Here is a 17,481-nt window from a genome sequence, read left to right as displayed (position 1 = left end):
AATCCAGAAAGGTGGGGTCCTATCCGGCCGGTGGCAGCTGATGCCTTGATGGCATTCTAAGCAGAGGACCAGGGACAGCAAGGTAGCGGCTGCTGGAGTAGGCGGAGCACTGAGCTCCCTGTGACGGGTGAGGACAGAAGAGGGGACCGAGGGTGCCAGGGCTGATGGCAGGAGGTCTAATGTCAGGCTGGCCTTTGCCATCTCCATTTCACAGATGAGGAAACTGAGGATGAGAGCCACATTATGCCTTTGGTGGGTCAAAGGATATTTTATGACTGCCTTGGATTAATGATAAACATATTCATATTCTATATTAAGACATATTCTCTGGTCTAGACGTTGACTATTTTTTCCTGATTGTAAAAGCAATTAGAAAAGCAATGAACATATTTTTACAGGTCCCTGATAGTATGGTGGTCCCAGACCCTGTGCCTACCGAAGTCAGTCTGAAACAGCACATTCACACTCCGGCCAAGGCTGGGCCTCCAGTACTGCTGCCTGGACCCCCAGTCCCCCAACCCCTCGCGCCCCTGGGCTCCATCGAGCACGTGCAGTGACCTGCACCCCACTCCTACTGCATGGAGGACGGCCAATGTGGAAATGGCTGAGTCTTATGTATCCTGCTCTTTGGTTCCAGAAATGGGGCAATAAAAATTAGCCTTATGATAAGCCAACTATGTGGTTATAAATCAGTGGCAGTCTGAGAAAAGGAAAGAAAGAACTACCCACAGTGTGTTCCCATCGAGTCAGGTTTCCATCTCATAAGGGAGGGGGCACTGGGGACAGAAGCCTCACATAGAATTGGCATGTGATCCTCTCCATGATGGAGCGTGGGGACAGGAGGGTCCTATTTCATAGGCAGACCCTGCCCTTTGCCCCCAGAGGGAGCACAGTGTCCTTGCCTAGCGCCCCTCCCCCACAGAACCCAACTTCCTGCCTCCCAATCACCAGCCCCACCTCTTCCTCAAGGATCCCGCCCTGGGATGTGGGTCAGTGTAGTCACTGTTCTGCTTGGCTGACCGCCACGCCAACCCGTTGGGCAGGGAGGGGACAGTTCAAGAGGAAGGAAGACATCCCCAGAACCTTGCACCCTGTTCCCTGGACTCTGAAATCCCACAGTGTTGCGAAGGCGGGAGGCGGGGGAGACACCGCCTGTTCCTGCTCTGCGGGCTGGGCAGCCCACCAGCTGTAAGCGCTGTAGATTGTCCAAACTCAAAACCAGCATCCGGGGGCCTCCAGCAAGGTCGAGTCTGTCCTGAGAAACCATTTCACGTGGCCATGGGAGAGAGGGTGCTCTTTGCAACACCCTCCCTGTAATGAGCCACTGAAAAGGGGAACCAGCTGCATGGGCAAGATCCAAGCACTGGATCTTGCCGCTTAAAAAGAATGAGCCGACGACGACACAGATGAGTGTAGAAAGTTCCTCAAGACAAGTGGTCCCCAACCTTTTTTGGGCCATGGACCGGTTTAATGTCAGAAAATATTTTCATGCACCGGCCTTTAGGGTGGGACGGATAAATGTATGACGTGACCGAGACAAGCTTCAAGAGTGAGTCTTAGACGGATGTAACAGAGGGAATCTGGTCATTTTTAAAAAATAAAACATCGTTCAGACTTAAATATAAATAAAATGGAAATAATGTAAGTTATTTATTCTTTCTCTGCGGACCGGTACCAAATGGCTCACGGACGGGCACCGGTCCGTGGCCCGGGGGTTGGGGACCCCTGCTCAAGACAGGTTGTCAAGCAAACACAGCCCAGCAGCTGTTGTATACGTGGGGTCCTTCTATGTGTAAGAGAGGCAGAGCACCTCAGGAAGGCGGTGACGTGTCCAGGCACGTGCACCCTAATCTGAGGGGATGAGCCCTCCACCATGGCTAATAATGGGGCTCCCCGGGGAGGGGAGTCCAGGGCTTGCTGTTTCTCTGTAGTGCTTGAGGCTTTTATAGTGGGGACGGTCTCCTGTCTTACGGTTATAATGAGAAATAAAAGCCCAAGTATGTAAAGAAGAAAATAAAAAAAAATCTTTCTGCTCAAATAGGTGAGGAAAATACCCCCAAAATGGAGGTGAAAATAAAATGAAGCCGTGTCCCTGTGAGAAGCTGGCTCTCTGGTGCCGCAGAGGCCAGACTGTCTGCCCTGGGCCCTGGCTTTGAGGGGGACACCCAGTGCCTAGGCGGAGGCCCGCCCGCAGGCATTTCCCTCTGCCTTGCTGTGTAGGAGCAGGAAGGAGACAGCTCTGGCTGCCTCGTTAGTCAGATGGGGAACCTGAGGCCCAGGAAGTGCCGTGGTGGCCCCGTGCCTTCTCCCATCTGCTCGAGTCGGCCCCAGTCCTTCCCCGCTCTTCCCTCTGACTCTAATTCTGTCCAGTGTGGTCCTCATGCTTACTCAAGGAGCTGCCAAAAAAGCCACTCAACTTCCCTAAGCCTTCGTGTCCTATCCGTGACACGAGGACGCCGACCTGTCCCCTCGGGATGGAGGGGGGAATGATGGCGAGCGTGGGATGAGGAGACACTCAGATAACACTACTGCTCCCGCTCACCTCTCCTGGCTACCCCACCCCTCCACCTGCCTCAGTTTCCCCCTCCCCCCAGCCAGCCTGGTGAGATGTAAAACTGAGCCCCGTGGCGGGGAGCCGTGGCCCTGGGCACCCCATTCCTGAACCGGGATTCTGAGCCCAGGCCTCCTCCATGCTCAGCTCAGAGTGCCATGGGAACATATGGGCCTAGACGTGGGATGAGGTCACGTGGTAGCTGTGAGGCTGTGGGCAAATCATTTTGCTTCTGCAAGTACATCTCCTCCATAAATGGGAAAAAGTGTTGTAATCTAGGGTTTGGGAGACTGTGTATGGCGCTGCACAGAGTGGGCCTCACTCATCCACACTCATGTCTCTTCTGCTCCGTTTCACCGCCTGTGGCCCCCATGGGTGGGTCTAGTCCTGCCCATCCCCACCCTCCCGTGAGCACAGTGCGACTCACCTGGGCACCAGGTGTTGAAGAGAAGGGTGAAGTGGCCCAGCATGTAGCTAGAGCCCTGGTAGCCGGTGGAAGCCTCCAGGTTGAGGCGGTAGAGGCCAATGGGGGCGTGGGCCGGGGCGCAGAGCTGTAGCAAGAGGACACGGTCCTGCTGGTCCACCACAGAGGCCGTCCAGGTGCCCCCCTCCACAGCGTCGGAGAGCGGGAAGCGGGCCTTGGTCCCAGCCTCCTCGCTGGGGGCTGGGCCTGCAGAAGGAAAAAGCAGGGACCATGAGCCAGGGGTGGGCAGGCAGGGAGGGAGGGAGCCGCGGGTCCTTGGGCCTGGATTCAAGGCCTAGCTCTGCCACTAACCATTGAGAGAACTGCAGCGAGAGATTTCATCTCCCTGAGCCTCGGTGTGCCCATCTGTAAAGTGGGGATCGAACCCCAACCCTGCAGGGTGGTTTTGTGGCAATGCATGGAAACCTGCAGGTCCTGGAGCAGGCCCATCCCTCCCGGGAGGGGGTCAGAGCGGCCGGGGGCAGGGTCTCCGTCACACTGCTCTGGGCTGGCATGACACTGGACATGCCCACCCCTCGCAGTTTGCCCACTGGGAGCATGGACAGGAATCAGGTGGGTGCTCCCCATGGACCCTCCTTTCCTGCCTGGCTCCTCCACCTGCCTGCGTCCTTCTTCCCGTTCAGAAAAAGAAGCCCAGGCTCTGAACAGGATGTGACCCTGGTCCTCTGCCCTCCCCACGGAGCCCGTCTGAAGCCCCCTTGCTATTGGACCCACAGACCTCTAAGTGTCTGTCTCCTCAGCTCCCCTCCAGCCTCTGGCCGCTGGACCTCCGTGGGCAGCTCTAGGAGTGCTCACAGCCGTCCCTCAATCCTAGGCCCCCTTGGAATGGGGAAACTGAGGCTGAGAAAGAAGGGGCTCCCCAGGCTGCCCCAGGGGCCTGTGGCAGAGCTAGCACCTGAACTCAAGTTTCTAGGCTCCGGGCTGCCCCCCACGGCACCTCTCGTTCCCAGAGGATGCTCCCCAGTGGGGGTCTCGAGGTTCAGGGAGGCAGGGAGCCTGCCTCAAACAGCTGCTTTTCCAGGTGGAGAGGGGCCCGACCCACGCTGGCAGGTCTGAGTCATGGAGGGCGAGGGCGGGCTGCTCACCCTTTCTGGACTTGGGTGGTGGAAAGGAGAAACAGAACCGTCTCCACTCGACTGGGCAGCTGCCCAGGAAGGTTTATTTTTAATCCTCCGCCCCCCTCTCACTGCCGTCCTGCCCACCCCTGCGGACAATGCAGGGAGGGGCGTGCTTCCTCAGGGGCTCCCTCCCAGTGCCCAGCACCCTGCCCCCATCTACACCCAGGCCCAAATATAATCATGAACTAACTGGCATGACACAGGCCTCCGGAGGCCTGTCTGGGTGCCAGGAGCCAGCTGTTAGCCTTTAAATGCTCCCTGTCTTCCAGAGCCAGCCTGAGGGAGGAGTCCGGTCGCTGGGGCCCAAATGCTGGTCAAGGCCCGGTTTCCCTACTCGGGCCCTGAGCCCTGTGCAACCCGAGCTAAGTCACCAGGCTTCTCTGTCTGCGGTTTTCTCATCAACGGAGAGAACAGGTTTAGACCACAGGCCTGGGAGGGTCTGATTCCAGGTCTGAATCTGGCTCTGTGACCACCTTAGACAGCTAGTCAGCTCTGTGCCTCAGTTTCCTCATCTGTATATAGGGCCAATTGCAGTACCTGGTCTCAAGGTCCGTGCGAAGCTTAAAGAGAGTGACACGTGGAAAGCCCATCACAGTGTGTCTGGCACGTAGTGAGTGACCAATAAATAAAAGTTATTGTACATTGTCACCACCATGTCCTAACATTGTGTGGAGCATTCAGTAAGCGAGTTCATGGAAGGCATTTAAAACAGTGACTAAGAAGTAGCAATTACTCAGTACATGTGAGCTGTCCTCCATATCATCAAAAGGGACCGTTATAAATCAGCCTTCTGAGGCCCAATCACCTTGTGCAGAGTGGAGTGAAATGGAAACTGTGGCCAAGCGGGGTAAAGCTGGGGTGCCCCTGTGGCCCAGTGTGCCTGGAACAGTCCCAGTTTATGCCTGTGGCCCTACTGTAATTATTAATGGTATCCCTTTCATTCCCAGAAATGTCCCTGTTTGGGAGATCAATAACCTGATTACCATAGTTACAGCCTGGGGCCGGTCTCATAGCCACCGTCACTGTTGACATACTAAAAGGTCAGGAAACACACTTCCCTTTCTCTTTGTCCCAGAACAGCCATGCGGTGGTGTGCACACGCACACCCCTTTCTCCAGGCGGCCCTAGAGTGTGGGAGGAGGACGAGCTGTCCCCGACTCACAGCTGCTCACGAAAGCTAGCTTTGAAAGTTCCTGGGCTGCAGTGCCACAAGGTACTCTTTGTGGGGCCAGAGACACTGCAAGGAACTCTCTGGGTCCAAATGACTCTGGTGACCGGAGGGGTCCTGGTCACTATCCCAGACCACGGTGGCAGGAGGCTAGGTGTGGTGGATGAGGGGAACTTTCCAGAGCAAAGCCTGCTATTAGCCTCATAAGGGTTCTTTTCACTCCTTCAGGCTGGCCTCATTGCCACCCCGCCCGCCCCACGCCCCGGCCCTCCCTTGGAGGGGAGCAGAACTTTAATCCTGAGACAAGGATGGCGTTTGTCTACAGTGGTCTGTGCCCTCTATAACAGAGCCTGTCGGATTTCAGACTGTCTGTGTTGGGTCAGGCCACACGCTCTGTTTACTGAGTGACCTTGGCCAGCTCTCTCCCCTCTCCGAGCCTCAGTTTCCCTGAAGAGGTAAGACAAGACGATCACACACTAGAACGTTCCAACATTCTAGGGTGCCCAGGCCTGGCCGGGGGCCGGGCATGGACACAAGCCCGGACTTTGGGGTGAGAGGCCTGGCTTCCTTCTATTGTCCCTAAGGCTTCCCAGGCCCAGAGAGGGTCTCAGTAGCTCAGACGAGGAAGCTAAGTGCAGCCAGAGATATCATGCCCTCCGTGGCTGCCCACCGGGACTGCGGAGATGACCAGGGCAGGTTGGCTACAGTTTGAGATAACTTAGTGAAGACTGGGGGACAGAGATTAGTTGCTGGGGTGGAAAGGCCAGTTGTCTTCACAACATTGAACTTGAAACCCTAAATACCTAACAGCAGGCTGCCTAGATAATTAAGGAGAAAAAAAGGGGACGCCTTGAAAATGAAAGAAGAAAAATGAAAGCAGGAAATCAGGGGCTGCCCAGGCTGGTAGCTCCACCATCCCATTCACAGAGGAAGAAACTAAGGTCCATTTCACTGAGAGGTGCTTCCTGTTAGTCACAATCATGAAAAACTTCAACTCTAGGGTCGGCTTTGAATTCTATTTTGCCCCTGCTCACTGGGTGACTTAAGCAAGTAACTTGACCTTTCTGAGCCTTAGTGTTCCCATCTGTAAAATGGGAACTCCTTAGGCTTCCAAGATGGGCACATTTAGAATGAGCACACAAACAGTAGGTGCTCCATAGATGAGATTTTCATCATTTTACGCCTGACTCTTCTCAAAGCACCACTGTCCTATACTCTGAACTGCCCCTTTACGGAAGGGGAACTGAGGCTGGGAAGATCAGATACTAGCTGGAGGTCCCTCCATTTAAAGGGGCCCCCTGGGTGCTGGCTGTGTGTGGGTGTGGGTTCCCTTAGGCAGTGGGTGTGTCCCTTCCCGGAGGAAGGGGGAAGGAGGGAGGAAAGGGATGAAGGGACATCCCTGCCAGTCTGCGAGCACCAGATAAGCCTTATCAAACGGCTTCCCAGGTAAATGCAGACCCCGGCCAGGTGCTGCAGGTCCTGTTTGCTGCTCCAGCTGCCCTCAGGGACCTCAGATCAAGCTGGCCTTTTCACCCTTGGGCTGGAGTTCCAGCCAATTGGCCTTTCACTGAACTCAAGGGAGTGGTTCCCACCAGAAACCAAAGCAAGTGATTTGGCATTCAAGGCCACTTTCCCAGGATTGGGAACTGCGCATCTGGAGACAGGGTGGCTGGGGCTTCAATGTCCCTTTGCCCATCGCTGGAGCCCCTGGAGCAAGATCAGCAACAGCTGCTAATGTCTATAGGGCACCCCCCTAAGTCTGGCCCTTCTTACTTCACCATGACTGCTTTTCACATGATAAAACTAAGGCTCAGAGAGGCTAAGTAACTTGCCTCAGGTCACAGAGCAGGTAGGTAGCCCAGTCTGCACCAGAACCCAGGGTGTTCATGCAGCCCCGGAGCCAGAGGCAGCCTCCCAAGGGCTGGAGTGAGCTGGGTTCTCTCCAACATCCAGACCTGATCTGGGCTTGATCCCAGAGGCCATGGATTTTGGGAAGCAGCTAGCGATAAAAGTTGGAAAGTTGTTTTGATGTGGGAATGAACACACAAGATCTTGACCCCAACCCTAATGACAACAGGTTTTTAATCCAGGTGTCCAAGAGAAAAGACTTATTTAACAAAGCTGGGTGACATCTCTCAACTTTCCAGACATCAGTGCCCTCGTCCCTGAAACGGGACTGGTGACCACTGGGAGGTTTCCAGGGGGCAAAGAGAAATGGACCACCCACTTCCATCATCTCTAAGGGAACAATGAAATCAGAGAACAGGACAAGCTCAGGGTGGAGGGGTGTGTACTTACCAGTCACAACACTGAAGGTGAGGCTGTCCACGCCAGCCTCATAGTTTCTGCCCTCAAAGTACAGCGTGAGCCGAAAGGGCTGGCCCCGCCGCACCACCAGCCTCTCCCGGCACAGGTCAGCCGTGTGGTGGTCACGGCCGTTGGCTTCCAGCTCCAGGTCCCATCTCTCCACAAGCAGATCTACAGAGACAGGGAAGGGCGTGAGCCTGGGTGGCCTCCCTCAGCCGCTGTGACTCCCAGCACGCACCTTGGCTTAGCGCAGTGCCGGGTGAATAATAAATGATTAGTACACGCGAGCTACACTGCTGTGACTGGTGGTGGTGATGGAGGTGGTGGTGGGGGTTCTTTTGATTAAAGCAGGGGTGGTATTTAGTACAATTACCCAGGTATTGCCTTTCAGTTTCAATTTCCCATTGATGGGAAATACAGAGGAACCGAGCCAAGGACCATGGTAAACAAAGAACCAACACAATCAACACTTACACTCAGCAAACTAAACTGCAAGAAAAAAAAATGGGAAAGAAAGTTGAAGGGAGAATCTGTAGATGAAGAGGAATTTAAAGGACATTCTAACCCCTTGTGCTGCGTGAGTCTTACTTAGATGAGAAAAAAACCTATTGAAAAACATTTATTACATACATGAGACCACTGGAAATTTAAATACCGAGGCAGTAATGGTAATACTGAGGAATTTTTGTTATTTGTTTATGTCTAAAGAAGAATCTATAGAGACATATACTGAGATATGTACGATGAAGTAATAGTGCCTCCAAATACGTAATGGGGAGGGCGTCATAGGGGGGTGAGGAGGTTAGTGCTGGTGGAGACTGATGAGAATATACACATTTATTACACCATTCTCTCTACTTTATGTATGTGCAGTATTCTCCATTAAAAAAGATGTTGAAAATGGCAGGGATTCTGGAGTCTTCCGGACCTAGGTTTCAGTTCTGCTGTCCCGCTGTGTGACCCTAGACGGGTGTCTTTCCCTCTCTGTGCCTCCTTTGCTGAAGCCTCAAGGACTGCCGTGAGTTCGAGCTGAGGATGTGGGGTCACTCTTTCCCCAGGGTCTAACCCAGGGCAGGAGCTTCATATGTGAAAGTTCTACTTATATTTTCAGAGGGCGCTGAAGACAAGGGCAGGGGTCAGGGTGATCAGGTGGGTAGGAGTCTCAGGCAAACACAAACCTCATAAACCTAGGCAAGCTCAAGGGCAAGATTGGGGACGTGGCCAAGGCAGACTCTCAGAGTTGTGGGGCCCTTGGGGACTATGTGGGCCAACTGAGGCCCAAGGGTAGGGATCGCCCAAAGTCACTCTGTAAGTCAATCCTGCCACTGGGCCATTGATTCAAGTCGCCTGCCTCCTGCCACGGAATGTCCCAATGGTGAGGGGCACAGTGCCCAGCGGCTACAGAGAGAGATACCACGGGGCCCAGGTTCCACGGCAAATGGCCGCTTTGGGAAGCAAAGCCAGGGTGGTAGACTCCGGAGCCTGCACTAGTAACCACGTCACTCACAGCTCAGGGTTTGTTCCCATCCTCCCTGCTCCTCCCTTCCTCTCTCCCATGAAGTCTTGTGTTATTCTCCAGCTGGGGAGGGGCATCCAGAAGCTGACCACTAGCAATCACAGCAGGAGGGACGTCCACAAGGAAGAAAGAACTTCGGTGGCTGCTTAAGCAGGAAAGAGAACCCTGCTGTGTCCCTGGGAGACCTCAGATAGATGGGCAATCCCTGCTCTCAGGCTATTGTCCGAAGAAGGCTCTCTGAAAGTCGTGCCCGGCTCCAAAGGTGCAGGAACACTACTAGGCTCTGGATCATGGGATGTCTGCACTGAGTAAGGACCCGAGGTCTTCCCATCAGGGGCACTCCTGTAGGAAGTGGCCCCTCTGGCAATGGGGCAGGAGGCTCATCACAACAGGCGTCTCCAAGCTCTCGGTCCCACGGAGCCCCACCATTGGGGACAGCGATAAGAAGCTGCACTAGGGACAAGTGGCCACCTTGGTGGCACATCCCAGCCAGCCCTGAGTTGGTTTCTGATCCCACACATTAGGAACTGGGTCTCAGAGAGAGTCAAAGGTGGCCTGAGATGACAGCGCAGGTCAGGCAGGTGCATAGTTCCTCCCACTCATCCCTGCTCTGGATGTCCCATGTCCCTCTCCACCTTCCTTCTCCCCACAGCTCCTTCTTGGGGACTGGGGGACTGCAGGGGTGCAGAGGTCATTTGCAAATGGCCTTGACCCAAGAGCCAGCCGGGATGCTGGGTCCAGGAGCATCACTGCAGGGACATCCTTCATTGTAGAAATTCACTCCCCTAGGATGGTGGCGCTGCCTGTGTGTGTCGGGGGTGGGTGGGGATGGCAGGTAGAGAAATAATCGAGCCCCTTCTCCACTCCTCCTCATCCTCACAGATGTGCCAAGGGCTGGCACCAGCACCCATGTTTTATAGAAGGGGAAACTGAAACTCAACAAGTGGCCAAGGACTAGGGTTGCAGAGCTTGAGAGCCGGAAGGGGCCTGACAGAACATGCCTGCTCTCAGCCACAACCCCACTGGATGCTGGAAGCTTCTCTCTGGCCCCTGGGTCCAAGTAGTGAGCCAGGTTTGGCATGGCACTACCAGGGGCAGAGTGCACACCTCACAGCTGGCTAAGTGTTCTGAGGCCAGGCCAGCCACCCCTGCACAGCTTATGGCACGTGACACACAGCAGGGACCCAGCCCGATTAACTAAGGACACCAGCAATGGACCCGCTGGCACAGTACTTTACAGTTTACAACACACCTTTATGTCCATTGCCTCATCTGACCCAGGGAGGCAGGGGTTAATGATTCTGTCCTGGGGATGGGGAAACCGAGGCCCCAAGCCAGCGAGGACTCACATTGCTCTCCAAGATGGAGCCCCAGCCTGTCCTGACCCCCACTGCATGGCATACCATGGCAACCACGGAGGGACAGCGAGGCACAGGGGCCCCTGAGTGGCGGCAGCTCTGACCCTGATACTCACCCTCAGCCATGATCTGATGGTGGCGCTGTCTCCTCAAACTGGTGACGGGACTGGTGGTAGGACCTCCAAATGCAGACCACAGGCAGCTGGAAATGTGGAGGAGGCTGAGTGCAAGGAACTTATAGCCCGCTTTGGGGCGGGCCCGGGGCGGGGAGGGCGGGGTGGGGCGGGGCGAAGGCGGGGACCTGGTGAGGCCGCTATTGCCCAGTTTGAGCCCATACTCTGGGCGGGCTGGCTGGCTGGGGCAGGAACTCTAAGGAGGGAGGGAAGGAGTGGTGGTCAGGCAAGGGCTCCCCCTGGGGGAGCCGACTGAGCGCAGAGCTGGGACAGCAAGGACAGGGACACATGATTAGATCAGGACACACTGACGCACCTCGATCCACAGTGTCAGACCTTGGGACACAGAGATACCTGGACAGAAAAATACATGCAGATACAAACATACAGTCAGAGACAGACAGATGTGACTACACAGACAGACACACTCCCACAGGTACACAGACAAACCTGGACATACAGAGACATGGAAACAAAATCCGACGAGGGCGCCCACAGACACGCAGAGATGCGGACACTCGGAGATAGCGCGCATGCGCACACACCCATGCCGCCATGCAGACGTGCCTACAAAGACAGGCACACCACACCTCTTCCTGGAGCTAATCCAGATCATCTGCCCATCTCATCCATCCCTCAGTCCATCTATGATCTCTCTATCCGTGCACCCATTTATCTATCTATCTATCTATCTATCTATCTACCCACCTACCCACTCATCCACTCACCCCTTCCATTACTCACCCTCCCTGCTCCCCATCTTGCCTCCCTTCCCCTTTCCCTCTCTTCCTTGCAGACCCATGTGTGCCAGTCAGGAACAAAGCCAACTTTCCAGGGACTTAACCTCTGACCCCTCCCTCCTACCATCCTGGCAGCATGGTCCGCCAGATGCCTATGCTTCTTCCCTACTGTTTCGTCACCAAAGGAGTAATGTATAAGACCTGATGAGTCTTAGAAGAAGTTTATTCGTGCATCTGCACACAGACGGGCTGGGACCCTAGCAGCTTCAGCAGCGAGGGGAGGAGAAGCCTCATCCTATATAGGACTGACTCTGGCTGTATTTCTTGCCCCCCAGGGTGGGGGACTTCTGTTACTTGTAGTGGTGAAACCATGGAGCATGTAGTGACTAATGACCAAGCAACGAAATGTCTAGATAAGTGAAAATGGTATGTGTGTGTGTGTGTGGGGCATAACTAACTGGCAGGATGTCCGACGGTCAGGCCAGGTTAGATATTAATCAGGATTGCTCAGGTGGAGAGTTACGGGAACTGCCCTCTGCTGGGTCACATCAAGTTCCACCTGGCTAGCTGAGGCTTTTGTTAGGGGGTCCTGGACATGACCCTAACACCCACCATGAGTCCTGAGCAAGGAGGGTCCCCAGTGAGACAGGGGCCTGCAGGCCTCCCCCAGCCCCTTTTATGGAATAAGTTCCATAGATATTGATGGGCGTGGGCTCCAGAACTGGCCCCGGTTTCCATTCCTGGGTGACACAGTGCAGGGAACAGACCTGGCGAGAGCTCAGAGGAAGGAGCAGGGCGATGAACACAGTCAGGAAGCCTGGGTTTGAATTCCCACTCTGACGCTGATCAGCTGTGTGGCCACAGGCAGGTATTTGAGTTCTCCAGGCCTCAGTTTCCCGCTCTGCCAAATGGGGGAAAGAATTTGTTCCTTACAGGTGTGGGGTAAGAATCAATCAAAATGACTGAGGCTAGGGCCTGACCTCTAGTGGTGCAGTGGATAAAGCGTCAACGTGGAAGGAATGCTGAGGTCACAGGTTTGAAATCCTGCACTTGTCTGGTCAAGACACATATGGAAGTTGATGCTTCTTGCTCCTCCCCCCTTTCTGTCTGTCTGTCTGTCTCTCTCTCTCTCTCTCATCTAAACAATGAATAAATAAGTAAATAAAAATAAAAAAAATTTAAAAAATGACTGAGGCTGGGCACCTAGTATAGAGTGAGCACTTGGTAACTGGGGGTCCTTGAGTTTTGGAGCAAAAAATGCCAAGTGTCCCAGAATGTGGCCCCAAGGGACAAGGAACTCAAGGAGAAACAGGAGGCCTGGGGACCGTGAGGCTTTGCAGACTGTATGGTCCCCAAGGGTCAGCCCAGCCCTAAATGAAAGGATGGATTTTGCATTTGTTCATTATTTCCTTTGAAAATTACATGTTCTCCTGCACCAGGTGCTGATTTTCCTTTAACACGCCCCCTCCCCGGAGCTCCCTGGGGACAGGAATACAGTCAGCAGGTTGTTTCTGGTGCAGGCGTGGGGCTTGACACGGAGCCCCGGCCTGTCCCCGACTCAGCCGCTGCCTTCTCTTCCTTCCTCCCCCTTTCCTAGAACCATGACAACCTGAGTGATGCTGTGTCTTGAGCAACCCCAGGACAGGACCAGCCGGGGTCAGGACTGGCTTCTGAGAAGTGGCAGGCGGAAGGCAGAGCCCAGGCCAGGCCCAAAGACCTGGATTTCAGGCTTGGGGACCCGGGGACCCTTGTCCCACTCTGTGTAAAGGAAGAGGGTACAATGGTTAGAGCAGGCAGTACTTGAGGTCATTCTTGGATGTGTGACCCTGGGCAAATTATGAGACCTCTCTGAGCCTCAGTTTCCTCCACTATAAAGTGGGTATAATAAGATTCCTCGCCTCTGGGACTGAGAGATAATATCTGTTTTCAATGCTGAGCACATGATAAGTGCTCAATAAATGGTACCTAACACTTTCTAACAAGGATGTTAAATGTCAAGACTCCCTGCAAAAGGGAGGCTTCTATGTGTAGGTGAAGCAGGTTGCAAAAAATGTAGAATATTTGAGGAGTGCTCGGGAGAACTCTCTGCCTCCCAAATAAGGCTTCTACCCAAGGACAGGGAGGCCTGGATCCTGTCATTAGAGATATCAGTCCTTCACTTTTGTAAGGATTTCCAGGCCTCAAGGTAGAGACAAAGGTGAAATTTTTTTAGGTTACCCCATTACCAAGCAGATGTCCCATTGAAATCTCACAGTGTAATCTTTGTCATTTGTTAAATAAGGGAACGGGGCTCAGAGGGGGTAAAGTGACTGGCCCAAGGTCACGCAGTCGGGAAGTGGGGCATAGAGTCTAGCCTTGGTTTAAAAGCTTGCACGGACTCTTCCACGCTTCAGGGGTCAGTCTACACTCTGCCATACACACCCCTTCACCCCCCAGAGGTGGCCGTTTCAGAGGCCTGCGTCAAGGTCCTCCAGCCCTTGGCAAGGGAGGCTCCAGGGACAGCAATCTATGTTTCTGACCCACGGTGTCTGGTTCCAGTGGACATTCCATAAATGTTTGTGACATGAAGGAGAGAGGGAGGAAGATGAGTCGGAGAGAGCTGAAGGGAGAATAGAAGGAAGGGAAGGAAAAATGATTAAGGTTCAGAGAGGTTGGAGAAACTGCCTGAGGTCACACAGCATAATTGGGCTCCCAGGCCCTGGCTCAGCTGAGCAGTTCCCCAAGGATGAGGGGCCTGTAGGCTAGAGATGGCTCCGGACAGCTGAGCTGAGGGGAAGAGAGGCCAGAACGTCAGTGGGTGGGACTGTGATAGGGCATCTGAAGATTTTCTACCCACTGGTGACTAACGGCCGATGAGCAGTGTCTGGCATGAGCGTGTCCGAGGGAAGGACCAGGCTTCCCTGAGGTAGGATGGACTGAGGTAGGCGTGAGAACAGGGGAGTGGAGAGAAGGTCAGGAAGTAGGTGTGACTTTGCACGTCTCTTGAGAGGGAGTGTGGCTGGTGGCCTGTCAGAAGCAGGATCTATGACCTCCAGGTTGTGGGGAGCAGAGAACGGTGCCCTTGATCAGGGTGGCCCTCCCAGTGTGTCCATTCTGCAGGTGGAAAAACTGACTTGCTCATGGTGTCCTCAGCTCCATCGTCAGAAATACATCTCCCTCCTCAGTGTTTCTGTCCCCTGCGCAGGCTCTCAGCTGCCACTCTGCACTGAAGCTCGATAAACTGTGAGCTCTGCAGTTCACCCCACTGAGGCGTCAGTTTCTTTTTTTGCAGAAGCCCAATCACAGCCCAGGCTGGTGGAAAGAGGAGGAGCCTTTGGACACATGGTCCGAGCTTGCCCATCCCCTACTGAGACCCTGCAGGGGAAAGTTAGGGCTCCTGGGCGTGGCTTCCGAGGTGCTGCAGGTCTGGCCCAACTCACCCTCCTATCGCACCTCCCACGTTTGTCCCCTGTGGTCTGCAGACACTCTCCTAGCCCCTAAATGCAGGCTGCAATTTTATCCACCTTCAGGAGTTTCCTAAGCTGTGGTCCCTACCTGGAATGTCCACCCCTCTTCACCCAGCAGAATTTCACTGGGGCTTTAAGCCCCACCCAAAAGGCACCTCCTCCCGGAGCCCACTTAGGGCAAGCACCATGGGACACTGTCAAAATCTGCTTGTCTGAGAACCAGGGTGTGTGCTTCAGCGGCTGCTCAATAAATGTTTGTTGAGTGAATAATAGAAAAAGAGAGAGGAGAGAGAGGTCCAATCCTGGGCCAACCTCTGGGGATTAGTCCGGCTCAGAGCCTTGGCTATCAATTTGTGGTGCCATTTGCCTGGGGCAGGACCAGGAGCCGAGGTGTGGCGCTGGGGCCTCTCACAAGCCTGTTTCCTCCATCAACAAGGTCTGAGGCCGGCTTACTCTCCAGTCACACCTTTGACAACCCCAGGAGTAGGAAGACCCTCTGCTGAGCCTCAGAGACCTGGGCAAACAGTTTTCTCTAGGCCGCTCAGCAAGTCAGGGCAGAGCTGGGTGCTCCAAACTCTCTAGAAAAGTAAATACTGGCCCTATATATATGGCTGTCCTCCATTTCTAAATGTAGAAGGCTGCTCTTATTTAATTTGCAAATGGGAATTGCATCGTACCGGGCAGTGGGATGGAACACGAGGCTTGTGTGGTGTCCTCGGCGGTGAGCTGGTGGTGTATGGGCTGCCACAGAGTCCAATGGCTCGAGGTTCCAACTCTGGACCCCTCTTATTGGCTGTGTGGACTCAAAGTCTCCGAAAGGAAGCTCCTTGCAAAGAGAATAAGTTGATTCCATTATTGTTGTCACTATTAAGTGCTTCCATTTCTTTTTTTATTTTTTTGTATTTTTCTGAATTTGGAAATGGGGAGGCAGTCAGACAAACTCCCGCACGCGCCCGACTGGGATCCGACCGGGCACACCAGGGAGCGATGCTCTGCCCATCTGGGGCGTTGCTCTGCCACAATGAGAGCCATTCTAGCACCTGAGGCAGAGGCCACAGAGCCATCCTCAGCGCCCGGGCAAACTTGCTCCAATGGAGCCTCGGCTATAGGAGGGGAAGAGAGAGACAGAGAGGAAGGAGGGGGTGGGGTGGGGTGGGGTGGAGAAGCAGATGGGCGCTTCTCCTGTGTGCCCTGGCCGGGAATCGAACCCGGGACTCCCGCATGCTAGGCCGACGCTCTACCACTGAGCCAATCGGCCAGGGCCAAGTGCTTCCATTTCTTAAGTGTCCAGACTTAACTCCCCAGGGAATGGGTAGTTTAGGATTTTTGGAGAGCAGAGTTCTGACTGTTTCAGGCAGTGAAATCTGCTTTACTCATAGAAAAAGCTGCTTCAGACCCTTACTCACAACCAATTGTTACTAACTTGACGTACAATATTAATCAAGATGTAACATCCTAACCTCTCGAGAGACGGCAGACACTGTTGCCTCCATTCTTGTTGAAAACATCATCCCGCGGTTTGGACTGCCGGCTACCATCCAGTCAGACAACAGCCCGGCCTTCACTGCCCAAGTAATCCAGCAGGTTGCCACCTCTCTTAACATTACCCGGAGACTCCACATACCCTATCACCCTCAATCGTTGGGTAAGGTGGAGAGGGCCCATGGCATCCTGAAGAGTCAGCTAAATAAACTTTACATTGAGACCAGACTCTCCTGGCCAAACCTCCTCCCCCTGGCACTCACCAGAATCAGAGCAACTTCTCCCGCCCGGGGGTGGGGGGTGGAGGGGGAGGGGTGGTGATTTATAGCATTGGTAGGATGGTGGTGGGTTAATATGTCCTGGTGAAATTTCATTGGTTGACAGATTTTTTCAAAATGCTCCTGGGCCGTTTCTTTTGGCGGTCATGGGTGTGGGTAATTTCAGCCAAAAGTCCCTGGACCCGGTTCCTCCTGTGACCTCCCCCCATTGCCACCGACCTCACAGTCACCACTATCACACTTCTAACATCAGAGATGAGTTTGGCCTGGCGTTCAACGTCAGATAAGTAAAACCATTCATTGTGTACCTGTGTCTGGCATCTTTTGCTTAATGTGTTTGTGAGATTCAAGTAATTGTTGCACTTTTATTAAACTATGTGCTTTCCCCTTCTGATATTTCTCCTTCTGATACTGTTACTTCGAATGATTATACCTGTACCGCAATGTAAACATCCATCCTGCTCCTGTCTGACTTTTGGGCCTTGTTCACCTCTGGGGCACTATGGAAAAACGCTGCTATGAACATTCTTGCACATGTCACCGGGGGACCCACCGACGGGGCATTTCTGTTGGGTGAACATCCACCAGAAGAATTTGCTGCCTCGTGGGAATCAATGAATGTTCTGCCTTGGGAGATACTAAGGATGGTTTTCCACGTCCGCTCCTCTCTCCACCGCACAGGAACGTCTTCTTGTCTTGTGTCCTCAGTGTACTGTCAGTGTGTGTGTGTGTGTGTGTGTGTGTGTGTGTTTGTTGGGGGTGGAGGGGGCTTCTCAGTTTACCCGATCTGGTGAGCAGCCATGTTAGAACACCATGGTTTTTATTTTCCTTTGGGGGCACCATCTTTAAGAAAAAGAATA

The 17,481-nt window shown here is 53.8% G+C and overlaps 1 protein-coding gene and 1 non-coding gene across 2 annotated transcripts in view; both read right to left on the bottom strand.

Annotated features, from left to right (window-relative positions):
• LOC136309546 (protein-glutamine gamma-glutamyltransferase 2) overlaps nt 1-11,568 on the bottom strand; it is a 31,543-nt gene extending 19,975 nt beyond the window's left edge. The window contains exons 1-4 of the mRNA XM_066237865.1: nt 11,540-11,568; nt 10,619-10,704; nt 7,620-7,799; nt 2,979-3,221 (exon numbers count right to left, since the gene is read on the bottom strand). Coding sequence (XP_066093962.1) covers nt 2,979-3,221; nt 7,620-7,799; nt 10,619-10,704; nt 11,540-11,553 — 523 coding nt within the window. The 5' untranslated portion in view covers nt 11,554-11,568. The remainder of the gene's footprint in view (nt 1-2,978; nt 3,222-7,619; nt 7,800-10,618; nt 10,705-11,539) is intronic.
• A 4,480-nt stretch (nt 11,569-16,048) lies between these two features.
• TRNAA-AGC (transfer RNA alanine (anticodon AGC)) lies at nt 16,049-16,124 on the bottom strand. The gene has a single exon. It is a non-coding gene; the product is annotated as a tRNA-Ala (tRNA).
• Between the last annotated feature and the right edge of the window lie 1,357 nt (nt 16,125-17,481).

Source organism: Saccopteryx bilineata, chromosome 6 (genome assembly GCF_036850765.1).
Source record: "Saccopteryx bilineata isolate mSacBil1 chromosome 6, mSacBil1_pri_phased_curated, whole genome shotgun sequence".
Taxonomy (NCBI): Eukaryota; Metazoa; Chordata; class Mammalia; order Chiroptera; family Emballonuridae; genus Saccopteryx; species Saccopteryx bilineata.
The sequence above is the reverse complement of the archived record's forward strand: the minus strand, read 5'-3'. Positions and strand labels throughout refer to the sequence as shown.